The following is a 15,945-nucleotide window of genomic DNA, read 5'->3' on the forward strand; positions in this document are numbered from 1 at the left end:
TAATAATAAATTAAAACTGTTTAAAAATGACAAAAAAAAAATAATTATTTAAAAAAATACTAAATTACAAAAACACAATCAAATAATTTAAGATAAATTTAAAAAGCTGAATCAAAATGTTAATAAAATCTATACTGAAAAATCTATACACTGGTGTACACTGGTGTACACATATTTTTTAAAAGAGAGAAAAAAAATTCAACCTTGATGGTTTATCCACCTAATTCTTTAACTCAGAAGTAAGCTTATGGGCAACACTTCCAGCTCATTAGCCACTATAGGGATATAATGAGAAGAATAACAATGTGCAGTAGACAGTAAAACAGTTTGCACTGAAAACCAGTGTGTTCATATTTAGGATAATACATTAAAATAATATGGTAAGACACACCAATTTGTAATATCAAGCAGCAAATCTAGCTGTTTTGTACAGATAAAAAAAACAGCTGGATGCAGATGAGACAGGAAGCCTGACCCATAAAATTTACAAATGTCGTGCCCACTCTTATGGGAAAAATAAGGTGGATAAGAAATTAATAAGGTATTATAAGTCAAAATATATACTAATATGTAACCCTGGAGGACAGCTGAAACCAATCAGGGATACCGAGGGGGAAGTCCAAATAAGTGCAAGGGTAAACCAAATAAACATGAACCAAAAGGGGGAGCAAATGGAAAAAACCAAATATATTAGAAACACAGGGGGAAAACACTAGGAAAACATGACAAAACAGGACACGATACTGACATCACCCCCCCTCCCCTAACAGAAGGCGCGTCTCGCGCCTAGTAACATCTACAGGGGAGGGAGGGTGGGCGCCCTGGAGACTGCTAGGCAGGGACACCAGGGACACAGGATTCAAGCGCGGCCTCCAGGGCAAATCTGGGTGTTCTGGGGGCCAAGGAGGAGCAGACAGTTCAGGGGACCATGGTGGGTCAGCGAGCTCGGGAAGCCATGGCAGAGCAGATAGTTCAGGGGGCCATGGTGGGGACACTTAGGGGACCACAAGCCCGAGTAGTCTCTGGAGGGAGCTCTTGAGGAGCGGGCTCTGGACGGCGCTCGGGGTGAGTGGGCTCTGGACAGCACTCGAGGCGACCCCAGCGGAGACTCTGGAGGGCTGGGCGTCTCCAGCGGAGACTCTGGAAGAGCAGGTCTGGTGGCCCAGTCACTTGAGGGCGCTCAGGCGGCGCGGTCACTGGAGGGCGCTCAGGCGGCGCGGTCACTGGAGGGCGCTCAGGCGGCGCGGTCACTGGAGGGCGCTCTGGCGGCGCGGTCACTGGAGGGCGCTCAGGCGGCGCGGTCACTGGAGGGCGCTCTGGCGGCGCGGTCACTGGAAGGCACTCTGGAAGCATGGACACTGGAGGGCGCTCTGGAGGCGCGGACACTGGAGGGCGCTCTGGAGGCGTGGACACTGGAGGGCTGGACACTGGAGGGCTGGGCGGAACCAACGGAGACTCAGGTGCGGCAGCCATTTTGTCCGGGGGCTCGGGAGAGACCGCCATCTCGACCGGGGACTCAGGCTTGGTGGCCATCTCGACCGGGGACTCAGGCTTGGTGGCCATCTCGACCGGGGACTCAGGCTTGGTGGCCATCTCGACCGGGGACTCAGACTTGGTTTCCATCTCGACCGGGGACTCAGACTTGGTTTCCATCTCGACCGGGGACTCAGACTTGGTTTCCATCTCGACCGGGGACTCAGGCTTGGTTTCCATCTCGACCGGGGACTCAGGCTTGGTGGCCATCTCGACCGGGGACTCAGACTTGGTTTCCATCTCGACCGGGGACTCAGGCTTGGTGGCCATCTCGACCGGGGACTCAGGCTTGGTGGCCATCTCGACCGGGGACTCAGAATTGGTTTCCATCTTGGCCGGGGACTCAGGCTTGGTGGCCATCTCGACCGGGGACTCAGGCTTGGTGGCCATCTCGACCGGGGACTCAGGCTTGGTGGCCATCTCGACCGGGGACTCAGGCTTGGTGGCCATCTCGACCGGGGACTCAGACTTGGTTTCCATCTCGGCCGGGGACTCAGGCTTGGTGGCCATCTCGGTCGGGGATTCAGGCTTGGCGGCCATCTGGGCCGGGGACTCAGGCATGGCGGCCATCTTGGCCGGGGACTCAGGCACGGAGGCCAACTTGGGTGCAGACTCTGGCACAGCGGCCATCTTGGGAGCTGACTCTGGCGTGGCGGCCATCTTGAGAACAGATACTAACATGGCGGCCATCTTATGAGAAGACTCTGACGTGGCGGCCATCTTGTGAGCAGACTCTGACGTGGTGGCCTGAGGTACTGGGCTGAGGACCATTGTGGAGCTATGGAGGACTTGGGGACACATGGGAGGCAAGGGGGGATTGAGGTCGCTGGAGTGATATGCGGAGGGCACTGGCTGTTGGTGAGGTGGGGTGATTGCATGTTTCCAGATGGGAGGAGGATTACCATCCTCCACCATGACTTGGAATGGGGAACCACATAAATCAAGAACAAAATTTACAAAATCTGCTACAGGACGGTAGCAATCATTTGGAGTAATCAATTGGAACAAATAATCATCTTTGAGTCCCATCTGGAAACATGCGTGAACCATTTTATCGCTCCATCTCACCAGATGGTAAACACTCAGGAACTCCTTCACATACTCCTCCAGCAAACACTCACCTTGCTGCAGGTTCAGGAATTGGTCCTCAGCCCAGATCATCTTCTGTCATCTTCTGTAACACGTGCGGAGACAAGGAGCCAGGGAGAACTCGTAGACAATGGGGTACAAACAAAAAACACTGATTTATTGTAAATAAACAAACAAAAGGCCAGGAGCAGAAAAACACGTAGCAACATCAAGACTGGACAAGGGGAAAGAGGAACAAAGGACTATATAATTACTGAAACAGGGGAGTGGCAACCTAACAAGATAACAAGGACAGGTGAAACCAATCAGGGATAAAGAGGGGGAAGTCCAAATAAGGGCAAGGGTAAACCAAATAAACATGAACCAAAAGGGGGAGCAAACGGAACAAACCAAATATATTAGAAACACAGGGGGAAAACACTAGGAAAACATGACAAAACAGGACACGATACTGACAGGTCCAGGGTCACATATTTTAGCAAAATATTACCATTGTTTGTTTAAATTCCTCAACACAGCAACAACAGATCAACCAATAGCTTGAGTTTTCCTCTTTGACCAAACAAAGAACTGAGGTTACAAACTTATATGACCTTGTGAAACATAAAAGATTTTTTTTTTTTCATGTTCGAAAAAACATGAGGGTAAGTTCATGATGACAATATCAAGATTTTTTGAAACCTCACAAAATAGTGTAGAATCTTCCATCAACCATAAAATCAAAATAAATATCAGCTTATCTGTATCAGCCAGAGATTCAATGTCTAATCAAACTTTCTTGTATGTGAAATCAACTGAACATACTACAGTACAACTGAATTAGGAAACTGAATGTGTATTCCACATGTGATGTGGGAACACCTGTGACAAGTTCTGTGAGATCAGCCTCCAAAATTACTTCTGCACTTTTTATAATTAAAAGTAATTCCTACACCATCTGCCCTTGAAGCTAATGACATTGTATTGACATTCAGCCTTTCTCCATAACACAGGGACTCATTATGAGTGTAACATAGACCGGCTGAATATTAATAAGGGCTTGTCTGATTAATGACACTCGGTAGATGGTGTGTAGAGGCTGGGGCTTTATTTCCATTTTCCAGATGCATGGAGAGAAGTGTATGTAGGAGCCGTTACTCATGTGTGTGTGGCAGCAGAGGGGGCGGAAGTAGTCTCCAGACTAAGGTATATTTAAGTCTTAATTACACAGCTCTTTCTGTCATTCCAGAAGGACTGTGTGTGATTGGAAAAGCCCACAGCTGTATGTAGGCAGACCCTGTGAACAAATTTTTATCACTGCTCCTCTGAAACAAATATACAGAATGCAAAATTGCTCCTCCGCTCACAAAAACAAACTGATTAATGGTGTTATGTCACTCTCAGAGTGATATTAAGAGTAAATTACTTCCCTTGTCAAATCAATATCACAGCATTAAATTATCTATTGTTTTTTTTCTTATTATTATATGTTTGTTTGTTTGTTTGTTTTTTCATTTAACAAACATTTTTTATTGTAATAAAAAGGAAGGTGCAGAGAGACATCCAGGCCAGGCTCACCATGAATTTGCATGCTTTAATTAAAATGAATTGGTCAGACATTTGTAGAAACATTATTATCCAATTTCTGTAGAAGATGAAAGTCAACTGACCTTCTCCCGGTAAGCCTAATATGGTCCGTGTGCGGCTTTGTCTGCCCTCTGAGTTTTTACTGGAGCAGCTGTGGGAGCAGGAGGACCAATCAGACCATGAGCTGAGCACACAGTCGCCCGAACACGCCATCACACAGGACATCTCTTTAGGGGGCGGCTCATCTTCACAGAGCTCCTCAGGAACAAGCTGCCCTGTTCAGTGGAACATGACACGAGTTGTAATGTCACCATCATTACTCGGTGTTCACAAATAGAAGAGGTTATTGTAGTTGATTCAAAGCAAGTACATGTGCCTATTTCTCACTGGAAAGAAAGAAGAAATATGTTGACCTTTATCAACATTTAAATAGATATTTCACCCAGAAATGACAATTCTGTTATTAATTACTCACCCTCATGTCATTCCAACTTCATAAGACCTTTGTTTATCTGCAGAACACAGATTAAGATATTTTTGACGAAATCCAAGAGCTTTCTGACCCTGTATAGACAGCAATGCAACTGACATGTTCAAGGTCCAGAAAGGTTGTAAGTACATTATAAATGGGGACATAAGTGATTCAACATTAATGTTATGAAGCTACAAGAATACTTTTTGTGTGCAAAGAAAACAAATATGACTTTATTCAACAATTTCTTCTTTCATGTGGTGCTGCCATCTCCAATGTGTTGAATAAAGTCCTTTTTTTTTTCTTTGCGCACAAAAAGTAGATTCATAAAATTAGGGTTAACCACTGATATCAAATTTTTATTGATGTTCCTACCATCTTTCTAGGCCTTGAACGTGTCAGTTGCGTTGCTGTCTATGAAGGGTCAGAAAGCTCTCGGATTTCATCAAGAATATCTTAACTTGTGTCCCAAAGATCAACGAATGGGTTTAGAACGACATGAGGGTAATTAATAAGTAATTAATGACAGAATTTTCATTTTTGGGTGAACTATCCCTTTAATATTACAACGTACAGTGTATTGTAATATACATTGTGTATAGATTTTAAATGTTGTTATAAATTACAATACAAACCAGTTATTTTACATTGTAATAATATTTCACAATGTATCTGTTTTTTCTGTATTTTTGATCAAATAACTACAGCATCAGTAATCATGTAAAAAACTTTTTTAAAGAAAATTTAAAAAAATCTTACCAACACTAATTTTTGTACAGAAGTGTAACATAAAAAATATATATATGATATAATCATGAAAAAATATAGCTGAATAGTCACACACACGTTCCGTGACCTAAATGTTCTTAAGATATAGCCACTAGCTTTGAAAAACTCAACCACAATTCAACCACAAACCCATGGCACCTTTACAAGACAGAAATTCAGTGCGCTTTTGAATAAGCCATTCAATGAAATAGCCACATAACTCAGCGTTACAAGAGTAAATCATGATTATTGTGAGGCCCCCATTATAAATGTGCTCATATTCACTGCTTTCATCTTTTCAATGCAACTTAGATGAAGACAAAGTGGTTTATCTCCAAATAAGAGATCAACAGTTGTGATTCATCAGCCTTTTTGTGTTCAATCACTGAAATGGGAAACATGAAAATAGAGGGGGCAATTTAGATTTCATTATGATGAACACAACCAAGTCCTGAACACTAATATTCTGAAGACGCTCCAAAGCCTTACGATCAAGCCTGTCAAAGCTACAGCTGCACATCACACTGTAGTGATAATGTCATCAATTTCTCGATGAAAAAAGGTCTGCTCTTCAATCTTCAAACAAATTAACCAACGGAAATATTTGCTTTGTGTGCCACGGCTGATTTTACTAATGACTGCTTGATAAGATGGGCGGAATTTGTTTCCGTTCGCCTTCAGGAAGGAAGATTTGAACAGGAAACGGCATTTGAGAGGATGAACCAAAGGCCATTTAATTTATTGGATGCCAGTGAGCTATCAAAAGACAGAAGAGAAAGAGAGCTGGGCTGTCTGCTGAGGTTGGTGAGGGGAAAACTCTCATTTCATGCATGAAAGAGAGACATTAATCCTTCCATTCACTTCTCTAGGATTACACCAAACTTTCCTATAATGATTAAACCCTAAAAAACATCTTCAACAAACAGGCGCACACCCTTCTTATGCGCCACCATAGCGGATCGATTTCTGAAGAAGTTAAAATAGTGAATGAGAGAAGAACGCCAGCGCTCATGACCAGGCATCGTTATTTCTGCTAAAACCTATCATTCACTTTCAAACATGCAGTTAAGCAGTAACAACCCAGGGGCAGATTTGCTATCTATTTATTTTTCCCTTTGCTGGAACTGCATCCATGTCAAGAGGCTAAGAACGTGAGATGGGTGATGTTCTTGATCCAATGAGGCATAGATGGAAGATATTCCCCAAGGCGAGTCTCCAGCCCTCCGCCTCCAACTTTTAGCACCAGGCTTCTTGAGTCATCAAAGCGAAGGGGCTGGCGAGGAGGGGCTGTAGGCATGTTCTTGGCAATCAAATTGCTATTGCCAAACACTGCTGGCGGCCACGTGACCCGTCCCGGACGTCAATGACTTTAAAGATAACTGTTGTGCGCACAAGGTGGAGGACCCCTGAGTGCAATTTAAACTGCAGACAGAACCGGAAACCTCCATTCATCCACACCGGGATCTCTACATCATGAAAAGACGGTTTTTAAAAAGAGGTCTTTGCTCTATTCTTGACACTGACATCAGGGATCCAAGATATTGAGGAGATTTATTGACCACCTAAAATGAGTGCATTATCATTTCAACTGGCTCCTGCAATGCAGAGAAATATCAACAAAAGAAAGACAGACCACCTGCATTCAATTGTGGGGTATTATATAAACTACCTTTTAAAAGTTTGGGGTCAAGATTTTTTTAAAGTGTCTGAAAGTAGTCTCTTATGCTCACCAAAACTGCATTTATTTGGGCAAAAATACAATAAAACCAGTCTATTTGAATTTATTTTAAATTTTAATTTACTCCTGTGATGGCACACTGAAATTTCAGCAGCCACAATGTCACTTGATCCTTCAGAAATCATTCTAATATGCTGATTTGGTGCTTAAGAAACATTTTGTTTATTATAATCAGTGTTGAAAACAGTAGTACTGCTAAACACTTTTGTGAAAACCGTGATACTTTTCTTTCAGGATTATTTTTTGAATATAACATATAAATGAACAGCATTTACTTGAAATATAGATCTTTTGTAACATTAGGGTACAACAGGGCTAAAGGCACACCTTAAGAAAAAAATATTGCTTTTCACTGCGCCCAAAATGTATGATTGCAGAAAAAATATATTGTTTGTATTGAACATTTATGGAGCAATAGATTTTGTGTGAAAATAAATCATACAAGTCGTTTATTTTGTGTAAAAATATTATATGATGTGGCAAAGGGGGTCTATTACCCCACACACGGGGTAAAAGGCTCACCAGTATGGGGCAAAAGGCATATGGTATTGATACAAATACTTCAGCAAAAATAATGTATGTTTTATATAATGTAAAGTTAATACTTGTTCAAAACAATCACTTCAGCAAAGTTTGTACTATTTTTTGCTTATTTTGATAAAGTAATTAATTTTAGTGTGATCGCGTCAAGGATCAGACAAATTTGCATGTGCATCTTGAAAAGTGGATGTTTTGGAAAGTGCTACGCCATGTTTCTTCTGCCATCTAGTGGTTTAGAAGAAAATAATATCAAAGAAACCTTTTACCCTGAAGCACCTTTAGCCTTGTGTACCCTATAAATGTCTCAACTGTCACTTATAACACATCAATATCAATTTAATATCAAGATCAATATAACATATCCTTACAAAATGAAAGCATTAATTTCCTACCAACAAAAAGTCTGTAAGGTACTGTAAGTATATGGATGACTGTTTTATGTAAATACATAAAAAATAAAGCAGATTTAGAATAGCTCAATCATTTGGTCTTTTCATTTAGCTTTTCCTTATTTTTAGTCGTTTTGAAATGTAAAATTGCTCTGACTGTCCTGCCTTTGAACTGTTTATTAAAATTAACTAAAAAAAAAACATGTATTTATTTTTTTAAGAGTTTCAAAGCTCACTGAATGCCAAATCTGAGGCTTAAAGTCCCCATGAAATCAAAATGGAAGTTTTTTGGCTTTTAGAATGAATATGTCATCCTTAAGATACTCTATAAGCTAGTGTGCTCCAAAACAATACAGAAATTTGCATTTAGAAGATATAAGCATTCAAAGCTTATAGTCTCTCATCTCCGCCAATATGGATCAACGATTTTGATCATCCTGCACTTCAATCAAATGCTCTCTAGAATCCAAAGCGTCCCGCCCCCTACAATATAAACAGATGCTGAAGTTGAGGCTGAAATCTTCTGCATGGTGAATGGCACATGCACTAGAGAATAGCGAACAATTCAGAGGGGTAAATACGTTTTCCGTTGGGGTGAATGAAGTCTGGTTTCGCGCTGTAATGTGAACTGCCCCAGCACGCACACAGTCTGCCTCGCTCCAGAGACACGGTAGCATGGAGCGGATCATACTTGTGAATCAGCACAGACCGCAAAATGTATCAAATCCATGTGAACTGTACACAGAATAGCTTCCTGGTCTGACGTCGTCAACGCGATGACGTTTCGCTTTCCCGTTGGTCGGATTACACAAGTGTTTCAGAGCGTGTCAAGCTGAGGACGTTCCCCATAGCGTTTTCGGACGCAGCTTGAGTTCCCGGTGGGGAACAACACACAGTATTAAGATTCAAGGGTATGTAAACTTTTGAATGGAGTAATTTTTTTATCAATTCTGTTATTATTTTGTCTTGTAAAGTATATATAAACATCTGTCATTTTAAATAGCTTATTCAGGACAGTACTACATAAAAAATAACATGCAATTTTCATGTTAAAATTATTAACATTTCACATATTTTGCAAGGGGTATGTAAGCTTATGAGCACAACTGTATATACACCAAATTCACAATAGATTTTAGACTCAGGCACATGTGATCAATAAAATACAGTTTTAGGATGCTTCATTTTTCAATATTTAAAGCAGTTAAAGCTGCACCTAATTGAAGAATCACCCATTATGAAAAAATCTAATGAAGCGTAAAGTGCAATTATTCTGCTGTTAGTGCATATCACCATTGTAAAGTCCATGCTGGCTGACCAATGCAGTCATGGTTTTTCAAATCACACCAGCATTCGAAACAAAACATGTACATATGAAGGTGAACAGCTATACTGGTCCTCCAGCAGAGATGTCATATTCACATGAAGACATAATATATAATGTAAGAGTTCGTGCACCAACACACGCAACCATATAAACGGTGATGAGCGACAGTATATTCACAAAAGAAAAGAAAGAAAATAACAGGAATTATACTGCAAAAATGACAGTTCAAGAGTCAGAAATAAAACCAAGCAGCGAATATTTTCATTTTAACCAACTGCACAGGGCTGTTATTCTCCTCTTCTGAATAATGCACACTGTAATACCATAACAGCTGCTTGGCAATTTTAACACCTAACTATAATAAGTTAAATTGCAGAAAGAATAATGCCAGAGCTCCAAATAACAGCACTGACTTATGGGTCACATCGCAGGCATCAAATGATTCCAGCTTCCCACCTCCCTAAATCAATCCACTTCCCCTCTGTAATACAATGTATCAGAAATAATTGTAAAAGTTTGAAAGGAACACTTTGCCCCAGGAGAGCCGAATGAAAATGTGCATGCAGATTGGAGAAATTAACCTTAACAGCCCACACAGAGAGCAAAAAGCATTGCAAGGGCCACATCTTCCTGGCTGAAATCTCTTTGGCTCACTTGCATTGAAAAGGAGAGAAGAATAAATAAATAAAATAGTGCTGCTTGTGAGCACCCCTTAATCTGTGTACCATTTCATGGTACGCCGTTCACAAAGTACAAAACCCTCCATACAAAAATGAAAGAGTAGGAGGGAAAGAGATCAAGAGAGTAACCCTTGATTCCCCTGCAAGCACAGACACAAAAGTAGTTTGTGGAAGAACTAAAAAAACAAACAAAACAAAACTGTTTAATTTAATACAGCATTAAAGTCTGAACAGAGCTGAGAAAATGTCATAACTGCTGTGTAACACAAGATCTGTTCTCAGATCAGTTCTCAGTCAACACCTCCTTTATTTGGATAAAAGTTAGACTGATTCATCATTAATTTTTCAGAGTCAAGGGCAAACTCATTCATTTAATAGCTCACAGGGGACTGCAGGAAATTAGATGTAATATTCATTTTACAGTCTGAGAGAGCTGTAATTAATTACTAAAAATATAATTTGGGCAAAAATAATAATTAACAAAAAAAAAACTTTAAATCATTCAAACTCTAACAAAAGCGAGGTTGAAATATAATTGTCATTTTTCAAGCTGCTGTGTATAATTTGTGCACCATAGCAGCACCAACAGAGGCATGGCTAAAGGTGTCCAAACAATAGAAGATGAGTACAATTAATTTTAGTTTAGATTAGACATCCTCTAATTGGCAACTGGGATGAAACTTTAACAATCACAGCAGCATAACACAGCTCAGAGCAATTTCAGACAAATGAGCCAGTCTGTGCAGGTTGTTTTAAAAACGACCAATATAATTTGCATGCCTATTCTCACTGAATGAAAAACTTATCTTAAAAACCAGATAAAAACACAAACACATTTAAGGTGAGGACACCGCTTTTTGCCACAGCTAATTTTGTCCCCACCACTTAATAAGAGTCTTTCTTCTGTTAAAAATGGAAAAAATAACTTGTGGCCTAATACAAAGGAATCATTGAGCAAGAGTTTTCATTTCATTACAGTGTGTTAGCCTGACAAGTTGCAATGTCAGCGTTGGAATTTTAAGTTGTTCTGTCTTTGCTGTGGTTGTAATTAGTGGTGGATCCTTATATATAGAAATGTTCCCTCTTGTACAGCCTTTACCCACACTCCACTCTCCATTCTAATGAGATCACAAAATCAAATGCACACAATTACACCTCTGTTCTGATATAAAACTACTGGCGTACAACTGCAAATTAGTTTTCCTAAAAAAAAAAAAAATCTATTGTTCAATTCTTAATTCTTCAATATGATGAGGGTATATATAGGGCCTATATTTATACAACAGTTCTTTCTGGTCCTTGAATCCCACTAGCTGAGAGGAGTGCGATATTCTAGTGATGTCGGATCTCCAAACATTTCACTGTTTGTACACTCCGCTTGTGGTATTTCTCGAACACCCAAATTCATTATAATTCTAGAAATAATACTGTCACAGAATGTAGTTTTAAGAGTTTTTAGGTGAGAATGTACTTGTTTAGACTTCAGATATGCGGTTTGTTATAATAAAAATAATGTCTTTTGAACATTTGCTTTAGCGTTTTGGAAATGTGAGTTCCAGGGCATCAGCGACCATTCAGCACTCACGAGCAGCTTTACCTCGGCCAGATCTTCTGGAATTTACCGCTGCTCTGATGTCTCTATAGTGGTTAAACATGAGATATAATCATTTTGGGTAAATCTAACAGCCAGTCTTTGGTCTCAATAATCTAAATAATAATCTAATTAAGCAAACTCTAATGCTGTATATCAAAGCGCTGCCTTTGTACTTTTGTCTGAATTACCTAGCAACTTTTAAGATGCTGTTGTTGTTTATTAAAAAGTATTATTCAATAAATAATATTTTATATAAATAATAGTAGTATTTAATTATAGCATTTAGTATTGGGAAATGGTAAGCATGTTCGTAAAGGTGATTAGTTACACTGTTCTGTCATTAGATGGCAACAAGAGACCATTTTTAAGTGTGTGAGTGAGTCGGCAGTAAAGACTTTTTTATTGAAAGAGACTGAAACGATTGTAAACAGATTATTTTCATTTCAACAACACATTGTAAGACACAGCCATTAAATGCACTGAGCAGCGCTGTCAGTGGAAATCACCCTTAACCTTATCAGATGAAAGAATAGTACAAGTAAGATATCACTTTCCTCAGTGGACATTCAAACTAATGTTCTATTGTGAATATGAGATTGACCTGAAGAATGAATGCTGTATGAGATGCAGGTAATCACACTTGATTATTTCATCTCTTTCTCATAATACTCTACTATACATAATACATTGAGCTTTGAATAAAGTAATAAAATAAGTTCAATGCAGCAACTCTTTGTTACTAGTTCTAAAGTGACGTTTTCGAATTCGTAACAGGCTTGGGCTCAGCTGTTCAACTGTCAAACTGACATCTGAATCCAACACTCCATTGTTGTTTCTTATGCATTTACACGCTTGTACCATCAAACTGTTATATTAAAGCAATAACACTCTCATAGGCGTGTGATTTTGCTGTATATCGGTGATTACCTAGCACTCAGTCTGTGGACCAAACAACATATTTAATAATTAAAAAAACTCTGTGACCAACAAAAATGTATGATTCCTCATAGATACACAGCACAACCTTTATGAATTTTAAAGCCTAAATACAATTGCCTAGAGTTAAAATTTAAGCCATAAAAGAAGAAAACAATAATAAAAAAAAAAATGGCTGAATGAGCCAGAAGTTGCATTCCTCAGACAAACAGAAAAGTTAAAAGCATCATAGTGTTTTGTTATTTTACTGTTGACTTTGCACGTTAAGTAGAAAGTATGTTGATATCAAAGAATTTACCTTACCTTGAAAGATTGAATTAATTTGTGAAAGGATTTAGTGCATTACGTTCCTATGCAATTTAGAATTAAGTGACAAGATCTGACTACGCTGTTAAAATTGAGCAATTTTCTTTTCTGTTCCAGCTCAGCCGCACACACCACTTAGTATTCACTGACACATCAAGAAAACATAAATATTAATGCTGAAAGGTCCATGTAAACACTGAATCCTCATTATCAACAGAGGTGTGTACAAACAGCGGCTGCTTATGCGGTGAAGCATACCAGAGAGAATCATGGAGATGAACGTGAATGAGGAACGGGAAACCCACCTGTCAGACCTCCATATGGGCCAGACCTTACTCTGAATCTTATCTGTCCGTTAAATTAATATTGATACCAGCGACAACTAATGATACTCATAAAAGAATGGTGTACATGACAATGTGATGCAAATCAATGATGTAAACAAATACAAAGAGAGAAGAAATAACGTTCAGACATGCAGGATAGAAATGCCAGATGTGATCATCACCCTAGAGCAGACTGAAGATTAAATGTTACCCTTAGAGATATCACAACTATGACCTTTAGAGAATGGGAATAAAAAAATAACCCTGGAAGACATCAGATTGGTGGAACGTGTCACCTCACACAACCTTCTTCTAAGTAAAGTCACAGCACAAAGGTCAGGGAGACAGAGGACAGATGTCATTAAAATACAAATAACAACCGGTGGTTGAAATGAAAAGTGACACATCGGTTTTTCTCAGTACTTGAATATGATGAGGGCCAATAAAGAAAATTCATGAATAAATATTGCGGTGACACATATGTACAATTTCATACATCCATATATACATACACCCACACACAAACATATTTCCTTCCACTGTAGAAAAATTAAGCCAAAATTGCACTGATTATGTCACCTTATGTTGCAAGTACGCAATCATAACCCATTTTATAATCAAAACCAAACCTGAACATATATCAGCATGATAAGAACTACCTAAAATGACAGGAACCATCTCTAACGTCGGTCCTTGTCAGCCACCTTCCTTTCGATCTAACTCTAATCAAATACAACTGAACAAGCTAATCAAGGTCTAAGGTTTAAAGCCACTGGAAGGCAAGTCTGCAACCTTCAGCCAAAAAAGCATAACGGCTAATGCTAACATTGCAGCTTTGGCAGTATGCAGGGAAGGAGACCAGAGGCCATTTTTTAATGGATGTCAATGGAGAAGAGGCTTCACTATGCTGAATACACAGCTTTTGTGAGGAAATAGCTTATCATTTTACAACCTGACAACCTGTTCGCTAATTTTCAACATGTTTAACACTAAACAATACTTTCGCTGGAAACTAAATGTAGATTTTACCTTAATAAAAATGCTTTTGTTTTTAAGAGAAGGCAGAGTATCAGTGTTATGTATGCCCAATCATGTTTTTTTGAATGAACAGAAAAAAACCTAATCTTAAATTGCAGTGACTAGTAAGTGACCAGAAATCTATGCTCTTTTTTTACTATGCAGCGTAAACTGTAACTGACTGTCATAGAACTGTTAGCTGTTTTCCAATGGTAAATAATTCAGACCCTCTCATCTCCTAATAATAAAACAATCTCTGTAGGGGTTACTAGAAAGCTACAAGCGAGAGAGTGTTTATTCAAGGTTTAAACAGGACTGTGGCTCCCCAGGACTGACATTGGCCACCCCTGACCTAGGGGTTTCTGACCTATGCTGTGGCACCAGGACGCGTCAAGTTCAAAATTACAGAACAACCTACAATTTCCTAAAGTTTAGTGCTTAGTTCAATTTAAAGTTATCCTCATAGAAGTAAAACACCAGTATTTAAGCATACTAAATAATACATTTTAAAAATAATTCTTTCACTTTTAGATACCTTCCAGTTACTGGTGTTAATCTGGCACCTTGTGCGAATCAGTGAATGCTGGAGGAAGAATTGTCATGGTTTGAGGGATGTTTTCTGCAGCAGGAATTGTGCCTCTTATACAGCTACATGGCAGGGTGAATGCAAATGTTTATCAGAACCTCCTCCAGCAACATGTGGTTCCTTCCCTTAGAGCATCTTAAGATCAGCCTGCAATTTTCATGCAAGACACTGCCCCCTTGCCACTCTGCAAAATGGATAAAGCAGCTCCTTGCAGCTAAGAACATTGAAATAATGAAATCACCAGCCCAGAGTCCTGATCTAAACACAACTGAAAATCTCTGGAAAATCCTTGACAACAAAGTCACGGCTAAGAAAGCCACCAAAAAAAAACAAAACAAAAAAAAAACATATGGTTCAGTGAAGAACCTTTAACTTCCACAGAAAAGTTTCTTTAGATTGTTAAAATGTGCTTTTAAAAACTGTTCACTGAAAAGTTCTTTGGGGAACCAAAAATAGCTGTTCTATGGCATTGTTGCAAATCAAGGTGTAAAACATACTTGTAGAATAGTGGTATACCGACAGCTAATATTCATTTACTGTAAATACTGAGCAATAAACACTAATTCAGAAAAAAATTAAGTGTTTTTAAATTGTTCTGTAATTTTTATCTCCACTGTATATATATGTAAAAGGCCATGTCATACATTAATTATATCTTTTCTCTGAGGTTTGTTATAATGTCATATTGTTTTACACTCTCTCACTAACCGCTGGAAATAAATGTGCCATATTTTACTTCTTTTAAAACTCATATAAAGATGAAATGAGCAACAGCTTCGTTTTTAACTGCTTTAAAAGAAGAGCTGTGACAGTAACAGTATGTTAAATTGGCGGTACAATAAACTCGCACTCGAATCTCTTTTCAAAATATCTATATTTGATTCCTAATGATGACATACAGTAAGTAGTAAATGCACTTAATATATGTGACCCTTGACCACAAAACCAGTCTTAAGTCGCTGGGGTATATTTGTAGCAAACGCCAAAAATAAATTGTATGGGTCAAAATGATCGATTTTTCTTTTATGGCAAAAATCATTAGGACATTAAGTGAATATCATGTTCCATGAAGATATTT

The 15,945-nt window shown here is 39.1% G+C and overlaps 1 protein-coding gene across 1 annotated transcript in view; it reads right to left on the reverse strand.

Moving 5' to 3' along the window:
* The window catches only part of thsd7ba (thrombospondin, type I, domain containing 7Ba), a 149,305-nt gene that overhangs the window by 99,500 nt on the left and 33,860 nt on the right, over nt 1-15,945 (reverse strand). The window contains exon 7 of the mRNA XM_073845928.1: nt 4,272-4,463. Within this exon, the coding sequence (XP_073702029.1) occupies nt 4,272-4,463 (192 nt within the window). The remainder of the gene's footprint in view (nt 1-4,271; nt 4,464-15,945) is intronic.

This window comes from Garra rufa, chromosome 8, assembly GCF_049309525.1.
Source record: "Garra rufa chromosome 8, GarRuf1.0, whole genome shotgun sequence".
Lineage (NCBI taxonomy): Eukaryota > Metazoa > Chordata > Actinopteri > Cypriniformes > Cyprinidae > Garra > Garra rufa.